Here is a 26,505-nt window from a genome sequence, read left to right on the forward strand (position 1 = left end):
CACCCTGACCCGTATTCTCATTGACCCATATTCCCACTGTCCCATATTCACATTGTACCATATTCCCACTGACCCATATTACCATTGACCCATATTCACACTGACCCATATTCACCCTGACCCATATTCGCACTCACCCATATTCACACTGACCCATATTCCCACTGACCCATATTCCCACTGACCCATATTCCCACTGACCCATATTACCATTGACTCATATTCACCCTGACACATATTCACATTGACCCATATTCACACTGACCCATATTCACCTTTACCCATATTCACACTGACCCATATTCACACTGACCCATATTCCCACAAACCCATATTCACACTGAACCATATTCGCACTGACCCATATCACACCTACCCATATTCAAACTGAACCATATTCACACTGACCCATATTCAGCCTGACCCATATTCACCCTGAACCATATTCACCCTGACCCATATTCACACTCACCCATATTCACACTGACCCATATTCCCACTGACCCATATTCCCACTGTCCCATATTCACACTGTCCCATATTCACACTGTCCCATATTCCCATGACCCATATTACCTTTGACCCATATTCACCCTGACCCATATTCACATTGACCCATATTCACCCTGACCCATATTCACACTCACCCATATTCACCCTGACCCATATTCATTCTGACCCATATTCACACTGACCCATATTCACCCTGACCCATATTCACATTGACCCATATTCCCACTGACCCATATTCACACTGACCCATATTCTCACTGACCCATATTCACACGGACCCATTGGAACTTTGATAGTAAAAATAAAGCAAATTACAGTAGAATCGTTTTAAAGATAGAATCACATACTAGTTGACCCCGCAAAGTTTAATTATTGCTATGCTATGTCTTTCTCGAGCGTCTCTGACTTCTTCCACCATTCACTACTGTATACAATTCAATTCCGTATCTTATTCCGGTGCAGAGATATTGCGTTAAATATTCCTCGGGCGTCCCAGACTTCTTCTGCCAAACTATGCAAAAAAACACTCCTGGCACTAATTACAATAAACTTGGAAAGTTTCAGCGATATCGTTCGACTACTTTTTGAGTTTTGCGAGCGCAACCACATGCAGGCTGAATTTTTACATACCGGGTGTCCGTGGGTAAAGTGTACTAACTTCGGGGCTGATTCTAAATGATAGTTCAAGTAAAAAAGGCGATATAACTTCTTCCAAAATTTCGAGGTTATAAGGAGTTTTTAGGTTAAAAAGTTGAATTATTGTATGGGAAAACAAATATTTTTCTATGGGAAATTATACAGAAACATAGAATCACCTCCCGAAATAAGTGAACTTTATCCCCGGACTCTGTATAAAGAAGAACACGACTAGCTAACGTGTACCCGGCGTCGACTATTCCCTACTTCCTAAAATATTATATGCATGTAATATGAATATAAACCTTCCGGAAGAAATTCTCTAAATGATGGTAAAAACCCTATCAAATAAGCGGATAGCTACTTTGTTTTATACTATTTAGAGAAGAAGATGTAATGGTGAACTAGGACTATAACTACTGCGGGGTAAAGGGGGACTGCTGGCGTTCGTTCAGTAATATTCCGAACCAGTTCGAACAACTATAAGTGTGTACAAATACATTCAAACGAATGATGCCTGTAACCGACTTATTTCAATGCGATCAATGATTGATTTAATACATTCTAAACATTGTAGACAGATACTCTAGGTCAGAATATGTTACATATCTTATCAAATGAACTATTTTTTTCGTATCCTTTGACTTACGCAACGGAACCTGTTTAGTTCTCAGTTGCTACAGATTTAATGCAAAAATTTTCAAATTTTATTTTCGTCAAATCCAATAGTTTTTACGACTTTCAATCGATCCAATGACCTCACAATAGGAAACGAGTGTTTTACCCACTCCAGATATAGAATGATAGAAGCGCGTTGTGGGTTTGTCTATCTGCCAAAGTAAGCTAAATTTTTCCTTAATTTTAGTGATCGATCATTTTCAAATACCTTACTTGAACAGATTATTATTTTCGTTGGCTTGTACCTATATACCTTATACCTCGGTACCGCGACGAATATTTTGTCTAACACAGTACCTACCTACTGACACAGGTAAATAGCTCGCATACAGCACACATATTTCAGAAAATAATGTACAATTTTATGAAAGGAAAATTTTTCGATTGCTTCAAATTAATAAATTAGACCACCAATTATTTTTGGAACGTTGCTTGAAATGCCTCTAGCCGTGCTTTATGACTAGATCTGAATATTCAAGTATTCCTGCACCTTCCTCTTCCCCATCTCCTTCCTCTCCTCACTACCTTAAGCCTCACAACATACCTCAATTTGGGATGCCTCTTGGGGACTCTTATGCGATATTCAAATTTTGAAAATAATTTGTTTCTATTTTTCAAAATACAAAAAAAATGCAATGACTTTTCGCATGGACACCGCTGCAAAAAGTGTAAAACAAAATATCATGTAGGAACCAATACACACAATCCTAATGGCCGTTTTACAAGATACTTTTTTATACCGATTCCTATATGGAAGTTTATCGGGACCCATATGAAAAACACGATCATTATTTTCATATTGACGATTGCATACAGAGAGTTAGTTGTCATATTTTGGGACGTTACTAAATCATTAAAAAATGGCAACACCTTGAACATAACCATATATCACATGAAAGCATCTGTAATTTTGTCATTTACCTTTGCCATTGCCGTCAACAAATCATCAGAAATACCCGCGAAATTCACACTTTCGAACAGAAATACACGTTCACAATCAGTAATAAAGACATCTTATAGTATATTTTTAATCTATATTGTAAATATAAAACGAAATAAACATACAACATTTCCAAGTAATATAGTTACGTAAAACAATGACACCCGATAGGGTGTCAAATAATGTCCACCATCTTAAACTCTACGAAAATCGTTACCAAAATAGATCACGAATCAACAATATATATATAACAACCACCCACATGGAAAATGGACGAAAAAACCATCGTGTAAAACATCCATTATTATGACTTGAGTTATTCGCGTCAATTATTGTGCGACCTATAAGAGTCTAACGGTCTTACGTAAATTGACTACATAGAGAAAAATTAGTATTGCTGATTTATTATAATCCTGTTAAAAACGGGATAACATGCCGTGCCCTAATAAACTTTTAGTAAATTCATGATATATCGGAACCCGTGTTCTGCGTTCTGCATCTGCGTTTGTCTTTTAATAGTCCACAATGACTAAATGCGAAAATATTAAAAATTTTATGAACACGTGTTCCGACATTGCCATAACACATTCGTGTTTTACTGATTATTTATTAGGAATTAGTCCCGTTTTTAACCGGAATACGAATAATTTTTTTTAATTCAGTAATATTTCTCCGTGTACAACCTTTCTAGGAGTTATAAATTCAGTGGGTCCACCTTCCCGCCAAAGGGGCGTAATACTAATATTGTAAATTACAATATTTTACAAGGTTCTCACAGGGTAATTCTGATTATATTGAAATGCGGATATTGGACCTATGTAGTTAAGTCCGCGGGAGTTATAACATATATTAATTTTGATATTAAAACAACAATTATAATTCCATATCAAATGGTTGCATAAATGATCGCTTTATTCGCAGGTAATTTTAGCTTCAATTTATCAATAATATCTTATATACGGAAACCTTTCTTCAAATAAGACGTTTTGAAGTGTAATAAATATTAATCAATTACTACTACTCGTACTAAGAGAGACAAACTACATTACTATAAAGGCTTCTACACACACCGTACAAGACACAAAGAAAACATTACTACTAAGAGAGACAAACTACATTACTATAAAGGCTTCCACACACACCATACAAGACACAAAGAAAACATTACTACTAAGAGAGACAAACTATATTACTATAAAGGCTTCCACACACACCATACAAGACATAAAGAAAACATTAGACTAAAAAGATAGAACAAATCAAAAACACATTTTTGAAGTGAAACTTTTTCACGCGCGTTATGCAATTTCGAGGACAGGAGTAAAACCAACTCATGACCGTCATGAAAAACCGTGATCATTTCGCTATAGGAGCCTGGCCAATATTATATACCTACTTTAGGTCGCTCTCCAAACTCAGCTTCGCGGTCTAGAGGCAGAGCGCACGATTGTCGTCGTGAAGAACCGAAGTTCGATCCCCGCTTTAACTAAAAAAAAATTTCTTTTTGTGATTTTTTTGATAATATTTTTTTTAAAGTGATAAAATGCTCTCGTGCTGCGACTTTTAGATATTTTGACTATATGATATTTTGGTCGAATACGTAATAACCGCGGTCTAGAGGCAGAGCGTTCGACACTCGTTATGCAGGACCCGGGTTCGAATCCCATATTTTTATAACTTTTAATTTTTTTTATCAACGATTTGTAATAATAGTAAAAAATTAGATAAATTTGTTGATTTAAATTTAATTTACTTTACAGTACCTATATGATATTTTGATCGAAATATAGCTAAAAAATCGAGCCGGTAGAGTCGCTCGGTATTTTGATTAATTATTTTTATTTATCAACGATTTGTAATAATGTACTAAAAAATTATATAAATTTGTTAATTTACTTTTACTTTAATTTTATGATACCTTTAAGATATTTTGGTCGAAATATAGCTTACAAATCGAGCCGGTAGAGTCGCTCGGTATTTTGATAAATTATTTTTATTTTCAATAATTAAAATTACTAATCAAGGCCGATAACGCCGCGTCGTGCGAAATATCTCTCCTCGTGGTCTAGAGGCAGAGCGTTCGACATTCGTTATGCAGGACCCGGGTTCGAATCCCATATTTTTATAACTTTTAATTTTTTTTATTATATGCTACTTATAATTTTTTTTTTTTAAAGAAAGACAAACATTCCCGGGTTACGAATAACCTGACAATATTTGAAAATCTCCTACTACCACCACAGAAAGCGGAAAATGTTGCTTGTGTTGTGATGGAGGACTTAGCCAGCCGAGGAATTGAACACGGTACGCCTGGGTGGGACCCAAGTGCGATGTCAACTCGGCCACCGACCGGTCATATGTCAATAGATAGAATATGTCAATAGACAGAAAAAAAGAGAGAATGAAATGAAAAGAGAGAGAGAATAATAATAAAAGTTTCACTTCCGTCGTGCGTAGGCTTGCCACACACTGTATTTTTTTTCTAAAGGCAGTCAAATTTATGTGTTCATGGTGAAATTAAAAATGAACCTTGATTAAGCATATTTAAATAAAAATGTTAAAATGGTGTTTTTAACATGTATAACAAATAATAATCAACGTTGATTAAAATGTAAAAATCAATCAATTTTAAAATGTCTTTTAAAACTAAAAAAAATAGTTTTGCTGAGTATTGAACCTTCCTACCCAGGAACATTCAACAACTCTACCAGATGTAGGATTGCCGATCGGGTAGGACCGACATTTATTTCGTATATTAACTGGTGTAGTGTCATCCAATTTCAGAGAAATGCGTATATTTCTGCGTGTATGTACGTGATTGCCACCAAGATAGAAGGTATTGTCATCGCCAACGAGTCTTTCTGCCGAGTTTAAGCCCGATCGGATGTCGGGAAGAGGGTTAATCTCTAAATAGTATGAAACTAAATCACTCTCCGCGTCTGTCTGTTTGTGCGCTTAGTTCTTCTAAGCTATGCAACGGAGTTTGATAGGGTTTTCACTTTAATTTAAAAAATTTCTTTCGTAAGGTAATACATGCACAGGTAGTACATATTATATTTATTGAAAGTAGAGAAATGTCGAGGGACGCCGGGGACAGCTAGTTTCCGTATAAGTAAAAAAGTATTAAATTAAAATATTACATAAAGGTTGGTATAAAACGTAAAAAAAATATATTATTAGAAGGACAAGTTTTTTATTGTACGACAGATTATTTATCAAATTTAATTCAATAGAGCCATTCCCCTTGTCATGCTATGATGCGCTAGAACATATGTTCGACCATGTGGTATCTTTAACAAGTCGCTGTGACAACTATGGTTGCAGTTTTCAGGCACGTATAAATAAGCATTTGCATTACAAGAGGAATAGGCTATCAATAGAGTTATGAATTATATTAAAACTAAGTATTGCAAGATTTGCAGAATGTCTTGTTTCTATTCATTATTGTGCATTAACCTCGGATGAGTTCCGTGTGTCCGCATACAGGCCCGGTATTTCAGTTGATTTTTAAGCTCGGCTTGGTTGGAATGTCAAGCTTAGCGTTAAATGTCGTAAGTCCAGATATCAGCAAAATTACATGTATTGTCCATGATTTTAATAGAGGAATTTGTTTAATTTTCTTTGTAAAACCAAATTACCGTCTATGTAATTGGTATATCTATGCTCCCTAAATGTCATCGCGAGAACGCGAATTTTCAAAATGCTAACGAAAGCGTTTTTTTTTAGGAGTGCAATTTACGAATTGGTTTTGATAAAGTTCTCCATTTCAATCAGTATGGTGGTATTAGTTTTGCTGGAGTACGGCAATCTTCACGAAATTACACGAAACCGCTGAAAACAACTGTCCTGACATTGAAACTTTTCAAATCATTTTTAATGATACCTTACCAGACTATTTTAGATTGATTATTAATTAATAACATCAGCATTCCTTCAGTAAATTACGGTGAGAAGCAAACGTCAGATTTGACGTGTTACTGCTAGCGCTTTTGCGTCTAAAAAAGGAACTATTCTGCCGCTTAAATTTGAACCTGAAATGCCGAACATGGCGAGGATACGGATTAACTGATGTTATCAGATCTTTGACATAGTTACTTGAGGTTTTTTCTCTGCATTCGTCCCAGCATATTTAGATATATATTTAGTTTGGCGCGGAGTTCATACACAATTAGCATACTTCAGATTACTTCTTGAAATGCCATCGAACATGGCTATCATTACAGGAACGCAACCAGTGGAGAGAATTTGTATAAGAGGCCATATTTTACTCTGAAATCGCATCGTGCGTGTGCGATAAACACGATCAAATAGAGTAGTAGATTTATTTATGATGATAGTAATGTAATTGTGATTATATTGTTGTTCGCAGTACCGAAGAGACATGGACGCAGTATACGATTTCATCGTGGTAGGAGGTGGATCAGCGGGGGCCGTGGTGGCAGCAAGGCTGTCCGAGGTGCCTCACTGGAGAGTTCTACTCATAGAAGCTGGTAAGATGATCATGAAATAACCCTGTCATTTTTGTTATTACTTCTTGTAACTTACTAATTGTTGAATTGTAAGAACTTCACAGATGCACTCATAGAGGGCAGTGCATAGAGCTTGCGTAGAAGTCCGCAAGATGGCAGCTAGTAGCCAGTAGTCGCCAGGGCCAGTGAGAATGCTCCCAGACAAACTTACGAAGTATTAATGAATCCCTGATTTATCACAAAGAACTCTTTATTTATAATCTCCTTCCACGACGAGTTGGAGAACTGTTTGTGGGAACACAACACTAATTAAATCATCACGCCATTTCCCCGCAGGGGTAGTGAGAAAGGATGGACCGCCAAACATCGGTCTCCTTGCTTGATTAACATACGCAAATAATACACGGAAAAAATGAGTAACGCTGTTTTATTAAAATTCTGTTGAAAACGGGAAAGCATGCCGTTTCGTTATAAACTTTTAGTACATTCATAATATATCGGAACACATGCTCATGCACCTGCGTTTTTCCTGGAAATGCGAAAATACTAAAATTTTTATGGAAACGTGTTCCGACATCGCCATAACACATTCGTGTTTTACTGATAGTTTATTAGGAAACTTGTCAATTCATTCGTTAAAAGCCTGCAGTCCCGTTTTTACCCGACATACGAATAATTTTAAGAGATTCCTAATAAATTAACAATATTTGATCAGTAAGTTTTCTCCGTCTACTCTTTTGTTATTCTTATGTTAATGTTCTGTTATTCTTCTATTATTCTTCTGTTAATATTATATTATTACTGTGTTAATTTTCCGTTATTATTTTGCTATACTTCTTCTATTCTTCTGTTATTCTTCTGTTATTTTTCTGTTACTCTTCTGTTATTCTTCTGTTATTCTTGACATGGCCCTACTCAAGTATTTGGTTTCCTTGATAGCGCAGTGTCTTCTTCTCCTATTATTTCTCTTCTACTTTCCTATTTCTTCTACCATTCACCTTTGCGTCATATATTCTCTTTACACTCCATTATTTAAGCGTCCCTTTCTTAATCTTACTCATTAACTCATTACGCTTACATCAGCCTTGCATTATTCGCGAATCTTCACATTTCTCAGACGATCATACGTGGTTTTACCACATATAGGAATAGGGGTGACCGGATAAATCATCAAAATGATAATTCATCACATCTTTAAAAAGTTATTTAGAGTCATGGAAAGTAATGAAACAAAAACTTTATTAACTGGGTTAAGTAGGTAAGGTTAGGTTAGCATTATAAAAAAAAATCATCGTTTTTAATGACTTTATATCACTTTTTAAAAGTTTGTTGAATAGTCACTGTGTTGAGTTAGCATGGAACCAAGAATAGGTACGCCTCAGAGATCTGCAAGGTGACTTGCCATGTGGAGTAGATGGACAGATAAAAGTGCTAAGAAAATATCAAGCCTAAGTCAAAGAAATAAGAAGTCAGAGACGCGAATCACATGAAATATACAGCACCATCAAGTGAAACAGTACCAATGTCAGAGGGAAAGTATAATTGTGAAAGAAGCAAGGAGTGTGATATAATAGTGTTGATACTGTCCATCCTCTATTTGTTTATTCATGTTACCCATGAAACGGTTATGCACCAATATATTATACCTACTTTAAAACTCATACTTTAAAATTGATTCACTGAGTGTACGGAGGCATCATAAGGATGCACTATTCCTGTATAAAGTAGTTAACAATAATATTCAATGCCCAGAGTTGCTAAACAAGATTCCATTCAATGTACCTGCGCGTTCAACACGCTCTTGTGTCCTGTTCAGGGTTGATTAAAGCAAAACGAACTCTAAGCAGAATTTTTGCCTGAACAGGCTATGCAATAATTACAATAGCGTATTATCCAAAGTTGATATTTTCAGTTGCGAACTTACCAAATACAAGAGGTCCGTAAAGAAATTTTCTCTGATGGTTTGTGAATACTGTTTATGTCTCTATTGTTTATATCTCTATTGTGATTTGATTTATATCTACAACCTCTCTCCATGGCTATAAATGTATTATTTTGTAAATTTTTCGTTTTATATAATCTTTTGTTTTGTATAAATTTTTTAATTCATATTCCTTTTCTCACAAATTTAAATAACTTATTCCATATTATGCTGTCTCAGTAGAGGTAAAGTCACAAGGAGGAAATCCATAATTTGTTTTATTTTACTATATATAATACTTATGTACAAACTGATTAAATGTAAACTGTCGATTTCCCGAAAATTAATAAATAAATAAATTACGGAGAATATTACAAATTTGAAGTAACATGTAAGTATAAAAATCATAGAGGCAGTTTACTATGTCTTTCCCTGCAGCAAAATGGCATAATGGTTAGTTTTACTATTCAAAACGAACAATGAACGCTTCAATCGCACTTACATAAGTATGCTATTGTCCCATCAGATAATAAACGAATTTTCGATGTAGAAAGCTTTCGTAATCTAAATGCATCTAGCTTTCAACATTTTGAATAACTACAGACTACAGATCTCACTAAATATTGATTCATGATTATTTTGCATTAGATCCAAGATAATGTCGCATTTCTTAATGCGCAAATTGACTCAATCAGTTTTCTAAAGCTAAACAATTTGCAATAAGAGCATGGATTAATATATTCAGATGCGATCAGAAGTTCGTGCTTCACGAAAGGAGAAGTGATTTTTTCCGAATCATCCTCGTGACCCGATCAGCCAATGGGACGATTACAACAGACCCAGTCGTGACTGAAGCTTTAAGACTGATGATTAGGTATTCCCAAATTGGAGTAAATTGAAGAATTTGCAAAGAGATTAGAAAATTAGAACGAATTGGCGCAATGGATAATCACCTCAGACAGAAGTGGGCAAAGTGGGTTTTATTTATTTTAATTTGTTTACGACACAAGAGTCCCAATCGCTTGGAGCTAGTTGACCTTTTTTCTATCTTCATTTGAGGAATTTACTTATTGTTAATTTACTTACAGCCAGCATTCTTCTGATGCGCTCATCTCTAACTTCACAATAGTGATTGAGTTAATTTAAATAAAAAATAATTCTACCCTTTTTTACTATTTTATTTCTTGCTAGAGCAATTCCAATGAGTTACAAAACTCATTGTAGGTCGAGAGAAACTTTACATAAGTGGGATTTAATATGTACAATTTTACATTCGTATTTTGATATCAAAATTATAAGTTTCACATAGAAACAGTACAAACATAGAAAAAGGGAGGTTAAGTAGAACAAACAAGAAGAAACAAAAAAGGAAACAGACAGGGATATACACATAAGAACAAAGCCAAGGCAGGAATTTACAAGAAGGTACTTACCCTGAATACATTGGTAAAAATAGATTATGCTCAATTACAAATACAGGGGATAGGAAAGGAGAGAGAAAGAAACAAGACAAAATACAACACGACAAGAATTGCGTATTTTCGTTTTTATATGTTTTTTTTTAAATATTGTTTTAAAGCCTCACTTTGAATATTTTGTATTATGCTGGCTATTTCATACATATCTGGAAGAGAGTTATAGAGTGTGTAGGCAATACAGTTTTGGAGATTTTATCCCATATTTCGTAGTGTGTGTTAGAGGAATGCGGATTTTATTGTTATTCCGAGTATTGTGGCTGTTGATGTCTTGACTGTAAAATAGCTTTATATTAGTGTGGATTGATTGTTATGGGTTATTATTTGTTGTTGGTTATTTTGTAGGATGGTGGTCGTGATTTCATGTTTGGGAAGGACTTTGATAGGAAGGATACTGGAAATTGAATAGAGGTCCTTGACACGTGTGTCCCATGGAAGACCAAGAACTTGCTTCTCTCCAAATGAGAATCTTGAACTATAAAAAGATTATCATGATTTATTTTTGGGGTACTATGCCGTGTTGCACTACTTTCTTCTTTGGCCAACGTTTCAGACATCGTTACAGTGTCCATAAACATGGGAGATGTATAATCGAAGATTGTGGTGATGTGCTGAAATTTCATTATAATTAGTTAGGGGCCGTTCAAGTATTACGTAAGCAGATTAATTACAATTATTTACCCCCTCTTCCCCCTTGTCACCAAAAGTAAGTAAAGCTCTTATCCACCCCCCCCCCCCTCCCATGCTTACGTAAAAATTGGTACTTATATGCATTTTTCTATTAATGTATTCTGTTTTTTTTATTGATTCATAAGCAGCACTTATAAAATAGACATAGAATAGAGGACTTTAATGCACATGATATTCATTTAAACAAACTATGCGAGTACCTAAACGTATTAATTATTTGTGGGAATCCCCGAATATGTATTCAAATGTGTGGGTTGCAAATGTGTAAAAAAATAATAACTACCGCTGAGCAGTGCTGATGTAATCACTATCTCGACCCCCCCATGTCATCAAAAATAAGCAAAGCAAAGACCCCCCTGCCCCCCTATAGTGCTTACATAATACTTGAACGGCCCCTTAATTTTAAAATGGTTTTAGACGTTTAGTTTTGGTGTAGCGTGTATTACCGGATACCATGAACTATTAAGCTTAGCCGCATCGTCTTTATTAATATTAAAGGATTTGTGTAAATTTAAATTGCCTCCGAATTAGTCAGGCTAGATGAGTTTTGGCTCTTCCCAGGACTTCACAATTTTCGACTACATATCACTGCGACGCTGTCCGAAAGCTTGGCTAAAGAAGGAAAAAGCAAAACACCCCATAAATCCCCAAAAATTATTTTGGCTGCGACAATCTCAAATCACATACATATCTATAAAGATTGCAGTATTTCTTTAAAGAAATCTATCAGATGAAGAGATTCATTTTAATGTCATTATAATGAGTATATTTTATTCATTTTCTTTTATTTGAATTATTAATAACTAGCTTCACTTTCGAACCGTTTTCAGACGCCTGGCGCATGAATTACTGTCTTTCTTGAAAGTTTCCCACGACTGCTAATCGTTTTTTATGAAACGCTAAGTGCACAGAACACAGAGCACACAACTCTGTCATCAGATCGTTCTTTACAACGAGGTTTGATTATATCATTTCCCATTCATAGCTCTATGTATCACAATTATAAAGAATAGAATTTCGCTCAAAGATATTAATTATTTCTTCGAAATGAACTGTGCTGACCTAAATTATTAAATTGGACAAAGATTTTATGAAAATGTATATAATATATTTTTAAAATTCAAAATCTCATAGCTTTATTAAGTGTTATTGTAGCATAAAAAATATGATGATAGGTACAATAATTTATTAGTATAAAACCGCATAGCCTTATTGTACGTGAGTACTTTTTTATCTGTTTCCCAAAAGCAAAACCCAAGACTACCGAGGTTTCAACGATATTAAAAAATCACGTCGGGTGCTAAAAGGGTAGCAGATTGTGAAGATTAATGGACAATCGTTCAATATAATTAATCGTTCAATTATCATATCTAAAATTATTATTATGTTTTATCCAAAAGTATCATTAAATCGCTGACAGCCCTGAATTATTAAAGCCAAATTGCGATAACTGACCAGCTATTCCAAGTAGAATTAATTTTGAAGTTAACAATAAACTCACTGCTAATTACTCTATTACAATATTTTGCTAGAGTATAAATGTTAACAAGTCACTTTTTATTACACATAGTATTAATATTCTGTTCAAATAAAATATTTTCTGTTATTATAACATTCTATACCTTAATAGAATTTATTTTGTATTAATTAATATCTATTATCATAAGTACGTTATACCTCGATTTATGTCAGGTCTTATATAAACTTAGTATTCATTCAATTAGTATTACACTAGTAGACATTTCTTTTATTTATGTATTGTCTCACTTCACTTCTATTAACAACTGTATCACTTGCAATAATATTTTTGTGTACACATTACTTGTTCTGTAATTTATTACTAATATTCTCCTGTGTACCACTGTATGCTTATAATCCGATGTATCATTCTATTTTAAAAGCCATTTTATGGCATCATCATCAGAAGCAAGTATATACCTGATGAGCTTAATTGAACATTGTTCATGAAACATGTAGGGGTTATATATATTAAAGTGATGTAAACAAAGTTATTTGTGTATTAAGAAACAAATAACTTTGTTTACATCACTTTAATATATATAACCTCTACAAGTTTCATGAACAATGTTCACATCATCAGGAGCAAGTATATTCATGATGAGGTGAACATTGTTCATGAAACATGTAGAGGTTATATATATTAAAGTGATGTAAACGAAGTTATTTGTGTATTATTCCAATAAATAATGACATTACAAAGTGATAAGCTTTCAGAAGAAATTTTCTTCGAAAAATTAAATAAATAATTTTCCAGATTTTCAAACGATGTCATATATTTTTTTATTTTATTTTGATGTTATTTATTCTTATTGAATATTGGATTTTGTTTGAAGGAATGGATGAACCGACGGGAACCCAGGTACCCTCAATGTTCCTGAACTTCGTTGGATCTTCAATAGACTGGGGGTACAGAACTGAACCTGAAACCTCAGCCTGCTTATCTGAAGTAGAGAAAAGGTGCTACTGGCCAAGAGGAAAGGTAACATCCAATTATTTGATTTAAACATATAATTTATTATAAATATGATTAATTAAGGGAGTCTAACTTCGAAAGGTGATTCTACATGATGGAAGAAGTAAAAGAGATAAATATCTTTTTTTTGAAATTCCAATGTTTATTTTCCCATTCAAAAATATTTTCACATACAAAAAATTCAACCTTAAAACGTTGACATTTTGAAAAAAGTTATACACCTTTTTTTACTTGTATTATCATGTAGAATTGCCCCCGAAGTTAGCGCATTATACCCCCGGACACCCTGTATAATATATGTGAGATAGATATAATATTAAGTCACCAGTTATTATTATAAATATTAGATGTAAGCCAGTTATATTAAAAATATATTTGTTCAGCGCCTTTGAGGTGATTTTCACAAAAACAACGCTATATAAATCAGCCAAATATTATTATTATTATATAAACAAAAAGAAAATCGGATAAGTATATCCTACACACTATTTAGGTTATAAATAATATATTCGGCTAAAACTTTGCAAACATACTAAAAGATACGACTATATTTATCTTATGTTAGATATTGTGAGGAACACTATACGATAATACGGGCAATAATCAGAGACAATTTCATTTTAAGAGGAAGCTACAAGCCAAAAATACGTTTATTCTTGGTATACCTTATATTGTAGTTAATAGGCATTAAAATCGCTTGACCAACGGAGGTTAGAAACGTTTGATTTCAACCACAAAACTGGTTTTTATTTATTTTGTAAATAATTTTTTTATTTGTATTATACTCAAGCGAAACGATAAGAAAACCTTCAATTTATCTGAAGCATATTTTTTGGTATTCATAATGTACACCAATTCTTTATAAAGATTAATCAATATAGTGATTTAGCATTAAGCTTCGCCTTAACAGAGAAATTGAATAACAAAGACTAATCTTAATATATATATATACAGGGTATATCGGCACGTACCCGACAAACTTTAACCAGCTATTCCTTAGCATATTTGGAGTAAAAAATCTTATGTGCACTTTGCTGTCCGGTAACGTTATTTTTTAATAAAAAATTATTATTATTATTTTCACCACATGTCACCACTGTTTTATCCTTTGACAACGTTTGAAAACCCATCTGGCAATATTTTATTCGAATTCCGTTGAATAATGTACGTGTGTACCTATATTGGCGCGCTTTTACAATCACAACGAAATGGCACGGCACCATTCGTCTCATTTTTAACTATTATTATTTAGTGTGTGCGAAAGAGCGAAGACGCTTTTCGACATACTTGCTTATAACAGCTGTTGAACACGAAAAACAATGCCAATGACAGTGATGGAGTGTGGAAATTTTTATTTTTTTTGTTTTTCATTGAAAAAAAAATGCTACCGGACAGCAAAGTGACAGCGAATAGCTGGTTAAAGTTTGTCGGGTTAGTGCCGATACACCCTGTATATTAATATATTTATCCAGCCTGCGTATGTTTGCGCTCGCAAAACTCGAAAAGTAGTAGACCGATATAGCTGAAAATTTCAACGTTTGTTCTTATTAGTGCCAGGAGTGTTTAGATAGTGGTTTTAATGGTATAAGAAGTCGGGGAAGCCCTAGGAATACTTAACGCAATGCCTCTGCACCGTAATGAGATACGGAGTGGAATTAAAGTCGATGTAATGTAGTTTTTTAACAGGAACATTGTGGTATACAGTAAAGAATGGTGGAAAAAGACGGAGACGTCTGAGAAAGACATTAGCAATAGCAAAACATTGCAGGATTCATTAGAATTATATATAAAATGAGACATCAGAACTTCCCTTGTTAGAAATTACTGACAATTTACCGTGAAACTGGAAAGCCTTGTCAACAAAGTGTCTTGTTTTGATATAATTGGGACAATAAAACCAACTCGGGTATAATTATAATGAATAAACAATTATTTTCTTTCGTTAGAATCGATGGAGATATATGATTAGGTATAATATAGAATGTGAGAAACGTGTAATGTTCTCAGAAACGACAACCAACGTCATCTGTTGTCAGTTGTCTGAAACATATCCGCTACAAACAACATGGAATACATGATTATTATTATTCACACTTCACATAATATCCGCTATTACCTGTTGACGGATATTACAAAAGGTGTATGTTACGCGTTTGGTTTATTTAGTTGCTGGCGCATGCCCGTGAAAAATCACGGGATATTATGTTAGTAAATCTAGTTAGTTACTAAATAACGTTTTCGTGAAAATGGAAAAAAGGCAGAACCTTGAAAAATCACGAAATCAGACTTTACTTGTCAAGATTAAGGCCCCGTAGTAAGCGTTCAAAGATGGTATGAAAGGGAGATATGTAAATACGAATGTTAGAGGGAGCGCGCTAATATTAAAAAAAACGATAATAATTAAGCGAAAATGGTGAAAATATTTAATAAAACACGACTCGTTTGAAATACTTAGAGCATAAATCTCTCGACAAATGCTTTAGTTGCATTTAAAGATATACTGTGAATTTTTTCATGTCTATAACATATTAAATAACAGGATAAAACATGTTTTAAATAATTTTCGCAGCTTACTTTGCGATTTTTTTTTCCATCGGGGGAATTTCATATAATTAACGTTTCGGCATAATAAATGTATGGATATTATCTTCAAAATTAACATATGTTTTTTGGAACTTAAAAACTTAATGAGTTAACTAGAAACTTGTTTTAAATCGGCGGAAATTAGGTAAATTTGGGTTTATAGAGTGGAATAACTTATTTAGTAAAACCTCGAATTGTAATACTTAAATAATTGAAGATTATTAACAACTCTCAAATGAAAAATGCGAATCGTAAAAATAAGACTAAGATTCGGTTGCTTCTGGGAATTGAACTCAGGACCTCTCAGGAACTCAGGACCGCCGGGGAAGTGCTCTGGCCACTGACCTAATTAGAACTATCAACTTAGGACCTCTTCCTTGCCGGGGAAGTGCTCTGGCCACTGACCTAATTAGACCTATCAACTTAGGACCTCTTGCTTGCCGGGAAAGTTTTCTGGCCACTGACCTATCAACTTAGGACCTCTTTCTTGCCGGGGAAGTGCTCTGGCCACTGACTTACCAATTTAGGACCTCTTGCTTGCCGGGGAAGTGCTCTGGCCACTGACTTAATTAGACCTATCAACTTACATCTCTTTTAACTGTATCATACTTCGACTGAGAACTAACTACCAACATTATCTTAATGTTATTAACGCATTGGTTGCTATGTTAATATTGTCTTCAATGATTGAATTATATGTTATTCCACTAAAAAAATATTGATTTAATTTATTTTTTGATTTTTTATGTGACCTCACAAGAGCGCCCCTGTCTGTACAGCGTAAAGCCAGGGGAGCTATGTAGCCACCCGGTTGGGCAGCGTTGTGAGGCAGGATAAGTTAGGGGTGGAAGAAAGAGATTTATTAATACGGTTCTTGGAGAGGTCCGGGTTATATGAAGGAAAAAAACAGGTACTGGTAGCTTGTTCCACATACGAGAAGTCTTACACAAAAAAGAGTCGAAGAAGCGGCCCGTTCTCATCCAATATGAACGGGTGTTTCGCTCGTGTACGTCGAGTTTCACGTGCACCGGTGCATCAATGAGGATCAATGCTGCGAGCTGCTTAGAGCAGGCTCCATTAAAATACCTGTAAAACTTATCCACTAATTTAAATAAATTTCTGAAGTTACCGCACGCAGCACGCAACAAGAACAAGCGACTAATTACGTTTCGTGTAACACAGGTTTTATAGTAGATTGTATTGTACAATTGAAGTGACACTGTCTTCTCGAACAATTAAAGGCAAATTACCCTTCAATCATGATTGACAATTGCAGGAAATAATTATAGGAGACAACAATAGCTAGTCAAGACTTGAGGTGAAACTTCGACTTGTCTCTGTTTTCTAGTAATAGTAGTTATTATCATTTGAATATTCAGGTAACTTTTCTTTATATAATTAATTTCACTAGACACGAAAACACTGCAGAGGCAAATTTGTATCATCTGGTAATAAAATTGTCAATAACAAATAGTTCATGTTAAGGGGGTGACAGATTACGCTAAAAATACAAAGAGTCAAATATATATTTTTTATAAATTTTATAAGAAAACAATTTTGGTGATTTTATCAAGTACCATACTAGGCTCGTGCCCGTATTATTTTTAACTCCGTATTGCTCGCCATAAATCCCATACAGACCTGTAACACCTAAACAGGTGATGTGCTTTAAATGTGGGCGTGGCGACGATATGCGATGTGATCGGCTAGCCGGACGATATTCGAAAATTATGCGACTGACATATCCCATACAAAGAAATGATATTCCGCGGCAGTCCCCCAATTGTCCTCTCCTGAGGAAGATTATAGCGTAATGTGTCACCCCGACATATAATACGTACATGTCAACGGCTTTAAGCTCACAAAATAAATCTTCCTTCAACGCTCAGCTGAATGTTCAAAAAGTGTTTATGTCTTTCAAGAATGCTAGGTATTTGATTTTCTCAATTTTTAGATATCATCTTAGGTAGGTAATAATAGCCTGCAGTCGAAGGCTAAATGTTTATACATACCTATTTCAAGTCAGTATATATACAGTCGACTTGTTTATTTTCTGCAAATGATTGTATAATGAAGTTTTGAAATACCGTTAAGTTAGTTGCGGTGGATCTTCCTTTGATAAAACCGTGCTGTTTTTGATTAATTAATTTTATTAATTTGGGATAGATTTCATAAAGGACCAATAATTCAAAAAGCTTTGGCAGTACTGACTGTATACAAATGGGGCGATAATTAGCTATGTCAGTATCGTCTCCTTTTTTGTAGATCGGTGTAATGAAGCTAGATTTCCAGCGGTCTGGAAAATGTCCAAGGGACAAGAGACGGTTAAATAGTTTTGACAAGGGGCGCCAATTTTTTCTCGCGCAAGGCGCCGTTTGACTTAGGGCTGGCCCTGAATACTCCCCAACTATGGGTACTTAGATACCAAAATATTGCTTTCGATTGGAAAAAAGCAAAATAAAATTAACATAATTATGTTCCACGTTTGAAGATCGAGGATTGATTAAAAATATACCGGAGTTTATTTTTGATAACCATCAACATCTGTGTTTTCAAGGTTCTGGGCGGCACTTCCACCATGAACGGCATGATGTACATCCGCGGCGCTCCCAAGGACTACGACGACTGGGCCGCGGGGGGCGCCAGCGGCTGGTCTTACCAGGACGTGCTGCCCTACTTCCTCAAGTCCGAGGACAACAAGCAGCCCGACCTGGTAGACCTGGGCTATCACGCCGCTGGGGGGCCGCTCACAGTCAGCCAGTTCCCTTACCACCCACCGCTATCCTATTCTCTGTTGAAGGCTGGAGAGGAACTAGGTATGTATATTCCTACAATAAAGATTTCTTCAAGACCTGGGTCCACTTCTTCGTTCCTACAAAAACACTCCAAACACATCAACCGAAGATGACATAGACCTTGAGGGAAACGCTTTGTTGATAGTCTAATTGGGAAAATAGTATTCCGAGAAATTCGCGTAACTTAATTGTAGTTTCTCAGATTGATTTACTCGTATGTGAATGTTTTCCATATTATAGGTAGGTATTTTTTTTAATAATTGATTCTTGAAGTTGATTCCGTAAGCTTCTGCAAATTATGTCTAGCAGCATAGATATCGGTACCTCGATTTTAAAATCATTAACGAATAGCATAAGTAATAATTCCTTTGCTTCTTACCATGTTGAGATTGTAGACCCATGAGGATCAGCTTTTAGGATCAGCAAGTAGTTAAGATGTAATCTTTTCTAATTTTGTGCCACAGTTACTTTATTAAATTAGCAATCACATAACAGTAAATACAGACGAGACTGATATGAAGTTGTAGTTAATTGAAGAAAAATATGTCACTGGACAGCAAGATCTAATCTTTTCCAAAGCTCAAAAATCGCTGGTTAAAGTCTGCCGGGTGAGTCGTGACATACTCTGTATAACCTGTTGAAAAAAAACGCTACCGATAGAGACCATCACTCGGCAACATTATACCGTATAACAAACTTTTTTATAATTCCAGGTTACGAAGTCCGCGATCTCAACGGGCGCACACACACCGGCTTTGCCATCGCACAGACAACCAACAAGAACGGCTCCCGCATCAGCAGCGCGCGCGCCTTCCTACGTCCCGCCCGCGCACGCCCCAACCTTCACATGATGCTCAACACGACCGTGGTGAAGGTGCTCATCAATCAGACCGACAAGGCGGCGTACGGCGTGGAGGTGGTCAACTCGTACGGACAGCGGCAGGTCATCAGAGCTAACAAGGAGGTCATCATCAGGTAAATTCTTAGACATGTTTGTCAAGTTCTGATTTTTTGGGCTCGTATTACCTACCCTCTTCACAAAAATCCGGTCGAGATAAGGGGTGTTTCAAATATCTACGGAGTGCCACAAGGTTTGGTTCTAAGACCTCTGCTTTTCCTGATAGTGGCATTTCAAAAATATAACATTTTTGTGTATCGATCCATCCGAATTTTGATCAGTTGACTAAGTCCATTTTTTACCACAATGGTTAGGATTATATTCACGTTTTTTTATTACTGTCCTCTGCACAAATCAGAAGCGTCTCCAGGAGTTAAGAATAACAGGCTGCCACTAAGTATTTCTTTGACATATTTGAGAACGATCCTTCCGAATTTTAATCAGTTGACTTGGTCCAGCTTGAGTAATAACGGTTCACATCATATTCATGTTTTTGCGGACTATCATCGTTCACTTTACCGGACCGGTTGAAATCAGGGGGTCGTCAAGAAGTTTTTCGTGAATTTCCTAAGGAGTACCACAAGGGTTAATTCTTGGACCTCCGCTTTTTCTATTATATGCAAAGGACTTCTAAATAATCTGGTTATTGTCATCCTTTTTCGTTTGCTGAATGGCCTGATCTGTAATTGTGGAAAGGACTAAATGTTGGTTTCCAGGCATCAGATTACATGTTTTACTCTCTAATAGCTAGATAGTTTTACACTTCTATTTCATTAATTTCGTTATTTTATTAACTCTTTTAGTGGCGGAGCAGTGAACTCTCCCCAGATCCTGCTTCTCAGCGGGATAGGCCCAGCTGACGAACTGCGCAGGGCCGGGGTGGCACCCATTCACCACCTGCCCGCCGTGGGCAAGAACCTGCACAACCACGTGGCCTTCTTCCTCAACTTCAACATCAACGACACCAACACCACGCCACTCAACTGGGCCACAGCCATGGAGTATCTTCTCTTTAGGGATGGACTCATGAGCGGAACTGGTAAAACACTTGTATTATGTTGAATTTCGTATTAGTATATTTTAATTCCATAAAGTGTGTAAAAATACTATGAATAAAATATTTCGGAACGATAACAACTGATGGATTAACCTTTGATATATAGCTAGTTATACTATTCGTATACATTCCGCCCTTTTCTTCTGCTCTTTCTCATTTTTTGTGTATTTTTCGTCTCCTACTTCTGTTTCCTTACCATCTTTCTAATCCACTACTTTTACTTCTTCACAATCATCTTCAGAATCTTCTTCCGTTCCTTCTGCTTCACCTTCTTAAATTTTATTGAATTATTTGTAATTATTAAAGATAATATTAGCGATTCTTAATCGAAAATATGAAACAGAAAAAGATACGGTCCATGAACATGAACCCAGGATCCTTGCCTTTCCGGAGCACATTAAGTTAGTTATTCCAAAAATAAAATAATTTTATTCTGCTTCGTGCTAATAATCGTCAAAATTTTTTGCTTTACCTTTTTAAATTTAATCGAGCTCTTTTTATGTCACTTCTTCACAATCATCTTTATAATCTTCTTCCATTTCTTCTGCTTTACCATCTTAAATTTATTCTAATTCTTTTAGTGTTGCATCTTAACAATCATCTTCAGAATCTTCTTCAATTTCTGATTTACCTTCTTAAATTTAATATAATTCTTCTAATTTTGCATCTTTACAATCATCTTCAGAATCTTCTTCCATTTCTTCTGCTTTACCTTCCTAAAATATATCAAACTCTTCTTATTTTGCTTCTTTACTATCTTCTCCGGGGTCTCTATATTTATCTTCCACTTCATCTTATCTTATATGTCAAATTCTAATTCTTCTGTTTCATCTTCTTTGTCTCCTGTATTTTTCTATTGGAGAATTGTGTATATCATAATAAATTATTATCATCATTAATGATGCTATTTTATGAACAACTAATATTCATCAATCAAAATCAAATCAAAAAATTATTTTTTATAGGTGTGTCAGAAGTAACGGGAATGATCAACTCTAAATACTCCGACGCCTCGGTGGACCAACCTGATCTGCAGTTATTCTTTGGGGGATTCTTGGCTAACTGCGCTCGAACTGGACAAGTGTGTTACCATATCATTTACCTTAAACAAATCTACACGCTCACCACAAGATTCTCAATGTGCTCAAAATTGTATTTACTTTGTAACAGTGTGGCAAATAATGTTCCACTTCAGATAATATATTAATATGGTATGGTATGTAATATATTAATATGGTGCTAATTAAACAATTTTTCCTCAATTTTTAGGTAGGAGAGAGGGTGGACAATAATTCCCGTTCCATCCAGATAATACCAGCAGTCCTGCATCCCAAGAGCAGAGGATACATTGCATTGGCCAACAGCGATCCCTTAAACCATCCAAAAATATTTGCACAGTAAGTCATAATCATGAGAGATTTTATTCTTCTCCAGTCTTCAAACCTTCTCACTCTGTTCCAATCTTTTTCTCCGACTTTACAGTCTTCAAATTAAAAGAATTCTTATTATTCTGCTCCATCTTTGGAGTCTTCGCTTTCTTGTGTGGGGTCTCCTTCTAATAATTCATCTTCTTCATCTGTCTTTATTTTCAATAAATAAATTCTTTATTTGTTTCAGATATCTAACCCACCCCGACGACATTAAGGTTCTAGTGGAGGGTATCAAGTTCGGCATCCGCATCTCGGAGACCAAAGCGCTCAGTAAATATGGGCTGGTGCTCGACCGAACTCCAGTCGTAGGCTGCGAGAAGCTGATATTCGGCTGCGATGACTATTGGGAGTGTGCGGTGCGACAGAACACGGGGCCGGAGAACCACCAAGCGGGTAGCTGCAAGATGGGCGCTCCGGGAGACCCGAGTGCTGTGGTTAATAACTTACTTCAGGTAATTATAATTAAATATACTATTATGATATAAACTTATTAAACAAAGACTGAACTGTGCAAGAGAGACGGGTGACGTGCCAGACTGCAGATATAAAATGCCTGTGGGTTGGGGTTAACAATACATGGCCATGTAACTATTTAATAATAAAAAATGTTTTTTCTGGTGGGTTTTTATTATTATTTTCATATGACAGAACGAAATCAAAAACATTTCAAACAGTTCAGAATGAATTACCTGTAGAAAAGTGCAGAGTGCCACAAGGTTTGATTCTTGGAGCCTTGTTTTCTCAATTAAATGTATGTAGCATGCAGAGATGTGCTTTATTTCAAATAAATCCATTTCAAATGGAAATGCAAAATGCAAAATGGGTATTTTCCATTTTGCATTTTAAATGCTTTTCTAAAAACCATTTTGCATTTTGCATTTTAAATGCTTTTCTCAATGCATTTTCCATTTTAAATGCTTTTTTGCAACATTCTTCCTACTATCTCCACTCATCTTTTTTTCATAAGCCCCAAATATCAGTCGGTCCTTAACCTCGCTATGAGAGATAATTTATATTTGTCAAGTTGCTCCCTGGTAGGAGCCCTGACAATTGAGTGATAACATTATAAAAAATACTGATTCAAATACTGAACATGGGGCGATGATGCTGTAATATTAAATGTTAGATAGCAGTTTCTATGTTTTTACGTTGGCAACATTATGGTTTCATAATCCGTAGTCGTGGTGTTTTTGGATTTACCATCATGTAATATGTTTGTTCTACATTGATGTCCATTATTAAATGACAAAATTGTTTAAAAATTCCATAATTATTTTTATTGTTTGACCTGAGAAACCATTTTACATTTTCAATGCATTTTGAAAATAGGTATTTCGCATTTTGCATTTGAAATGCTTTTCTAAAAACCATTTTGCATTTTGCATTTTCAAATGGAAAAGTTTTGACCCATTTCCATTTTGCATTTCAAATGGTTTTGGGTACCCGTTTTGCACATCTCTCGTAGCATGTCTTAAACACTTCAAAATGTGTATGCGGCTCTCCATGCAGTACAGGACTGCATGGAGTGAAGTAGCCTGGTTCACCAGGACAATTAGAGGGAAGGTAACGATATTCAGCAAGGAGGAAACGACTACACAAGTTTCCATTTTAATGCTTGTTCTGTTCTGTTCGGTAGGTCCAAGGCATCGACAGACTGAGGGTTGCGGACGCCAGCATCATGCCGGCGGTGACTTCGGGGAACACCAACGCCCCCACCATCATGATAGGGGAGAAGGCCGCTGATCTCATCAAGATGAGATGGATGGAGCCTGACGTAAGTTCTTTCATCACTATATTATTGCATAACTTTAAATCCTGCATGATGAGTGCAGTTCTGCTAAGTTGTTTCCGAGCTACAGCCCAAAGGGGGAGATTGCCCTGATTGTGTAGCCAAACTCCGATATGAGAAGGCACCACTAGAAGAAGACTTTTTGGAAAAAATTTGCAAACTTATCCAATCCTAAACTTTTTTTAAACATTTTGAAAACTTTTAAATGTGATTTAGGAAACATTTTAAAAGCATAACAACATGGCCGTTATGCCTGTCAGCTGATCATAAGTTGTTTAAAAGCTGAAACGGGCCTAGAATTGGCGTTTAACGGTACCAATTACACAGGCCTGCAAATTGACACTTATTGGTAGTTTTTTTCACCTTAGTGGGTGAATCGTATGTATTTTGGTGCGCTGAGTCCAAATATGCCCTCAGTTTTTCTCCAGCACGTAGGGATTTTCCGCAAAATGAAAATGAAAGTTATGCAAAACCCGCAGTACATACAGGTAAAAATGCATTTTGAAATGAAAAATAAACATTTATTACTAGTGGTTTATTTACATTTTTAAATACAATTTGATAAAAATAATATGTATATACAATAAGGATTTATAATTCTTTATAATATTTTTCCCTCAAAACTCCATTTTGAGCTTTTGTCTGGAAGTTCTCTATGGAGCATCCTATTCACATCCCATCGTCCTCGGTACCTCCGTTCCATTTCTTTGATGTCTTGGTGGAACTTCTCGCCCTGCTCTTCACTTACGGCACAAAGGTTTTCTGGGAAATAATTCAAATGGGAGTTCAAAAAGTGAAGTTTCAAGCTCATGGAGCACCCCAAGGTTTTAAAACATTTCAACATTTTATTTACAATTTCTTCATAATCCGGGTCCTTATTGTTCCCCAAAAACTTAGTCACAACTTCTTTAAATGATATCCACGCCTCTTTCTCAGCTTTTTCCATCACCTTTTCAAACTGATTGTCTTTCATTAGTTTCCGAATGTCCGGACCAACAAAAACACCCTCCTTTAACTTTGCCTCAGACTGTCCCGGGAATTTCTTTTCAAGGTACTTGAACGTTTCGCCATCTTTTGGCAATGCCTTGACAAACTGCTTCATCAGTCCAAGCTTGCAGTGAAGTGGGGGTAAAAGCACTTTTTTTGGGATCAACCAAAGACTCTGACTAATACTGGGAAAATCCAGGTTTTACCATCTTAGTCACTAAGCAAGACACCTTTCTACTGGGTTTCCATAATTCATACGCTGACTAATACTGTTAAATATACAAATTTTTATCATATTTCATAGTTTCTGATATAAAACTATAAAGCCGAATAGGAAAAACAACTTTTTTCGGCATATTTATAAATATACGCCTTAAGGTAGGCAATCCCGCAGAAAAATGCATTTTGCGGAAAATGCTTACGTGCTGGAAAAAAACTGGGGTCATTTCTGAACTCAGCGCACTAAAATACATAAGAATCACCCATTATTTTAAAGAAAGCAATTTGGTCGCAGGCCTGTGTTATCGGTCAAACAAATGGCCCATCTTTTATTTGATTTCAAAAACTTACATCATCTATTATTTCAGATTCCATACAGCAAAGATTCATCGCGAGGATATCTGAACAACATCTTCCACAACAACGAGTTTCAACACCACCAGGACCCAGCATTGAGGCAATGGCGGTCTTGGAAATAGTTTTAATGTAGAAAATATAACAATAAGTAGAATAAGAACCATCACAAGTATTACTTTGAGAAAATGGTTGATTACTACTGACAAATGTACAAAATTAACACAAAACAAAATTTCTATTTAACCTCTAAATATATTATACAAAAATTTAATTTTGATAGGGAGTTCAATTTTTAAATTCAATACTCACATTCAATACATTTTTAGGTTAATTTTTTTTATATTTTCTCATTAGCTTTTGGTAAAATCCGCAAGATGGCAGCGTGACAAAATTATTTAATTTAAAAAAAATTGTAAAGAGCGACATTATTTTTTGATTCTTTTAAACATTTGCAAATTGTTGATTGCAAATTGAGCAATTTATGAGGGAAAAATAATAAAAAATAAACAATCTGTGGTTAGAATGTATTTAATCAGATAATAAGCAAATCCCAGGATGGGAATTGGCCTCTTCC

The 26,505-nt window shown here is 35.4% G+C and overlaps 1 protein-coding gene across 1 annotated transcript in view; it reads left to right on the forward strand.

Annotated features, from left to right (window-relative positions):
* The window catches only part of Gld (Glucose dehydrogenase), a 113,031-nt gene extending 86,876 nt beyond the window's left edge, over positions 1-26,155 (forward strand). Inside the window, exons 3-12 of the mRNA XM_089645274.1 lie at positions 7,137-7,257; positions 13,677-13,822; positions 18,957-19,215; positions 19,908-20,169; positions 20,896-21,131; positions 22,115-22,230; positions 22,419-22,546; positions 22,767-23,031; positions 24,216-24,353; positions 25,943-26,155. Of these exons, the coding sequence (XP_089501400.1) occupies positions 7,137-7,257; positions 13,677-13,822; positions 18,957-19,215; positions 19,908-20,169; positions 20,896-21,131; positions 22,115-22,230; positions 22,419-22,546; positions 22,767-23,031; positions 24,216-24,353; positions 25,943-26,053 (1,782 nt within the window). The 3' untranslated portion in view covers positions 26,054-26,155. The remainder of the gene's footprint in view (positions 1-7,136; positions 7,258-13,676; positions 13,823-18,956; positions 19,216-19,907; positions 20,170-20,895; positions 21,132-22,114; positions 22,231-22,418; positions 22,547-22,766; positions 23,032-24,215; positions 24,354-25,942) is intronic.
* The last annotated feature ends 350 nt before the right edge of the window (positions 26,156-26,505 follow it).

The sequence above is a fragment of the Hesperophylax consimilis genome, chromosome 22 (assembly GCF_061612785.1).
Source record: "Hesperophylax consimilis isolate HC1 chromosome 22, BYU_Hcon_1.0, whole genome shotgun sequence".
Lineage (NCBI taxonomy): Eukaryota > Metazoa > Arthropoda > Insecta > Trichoptera > Limnephilidae > Hesperophylax > Hesperophylax consimilis.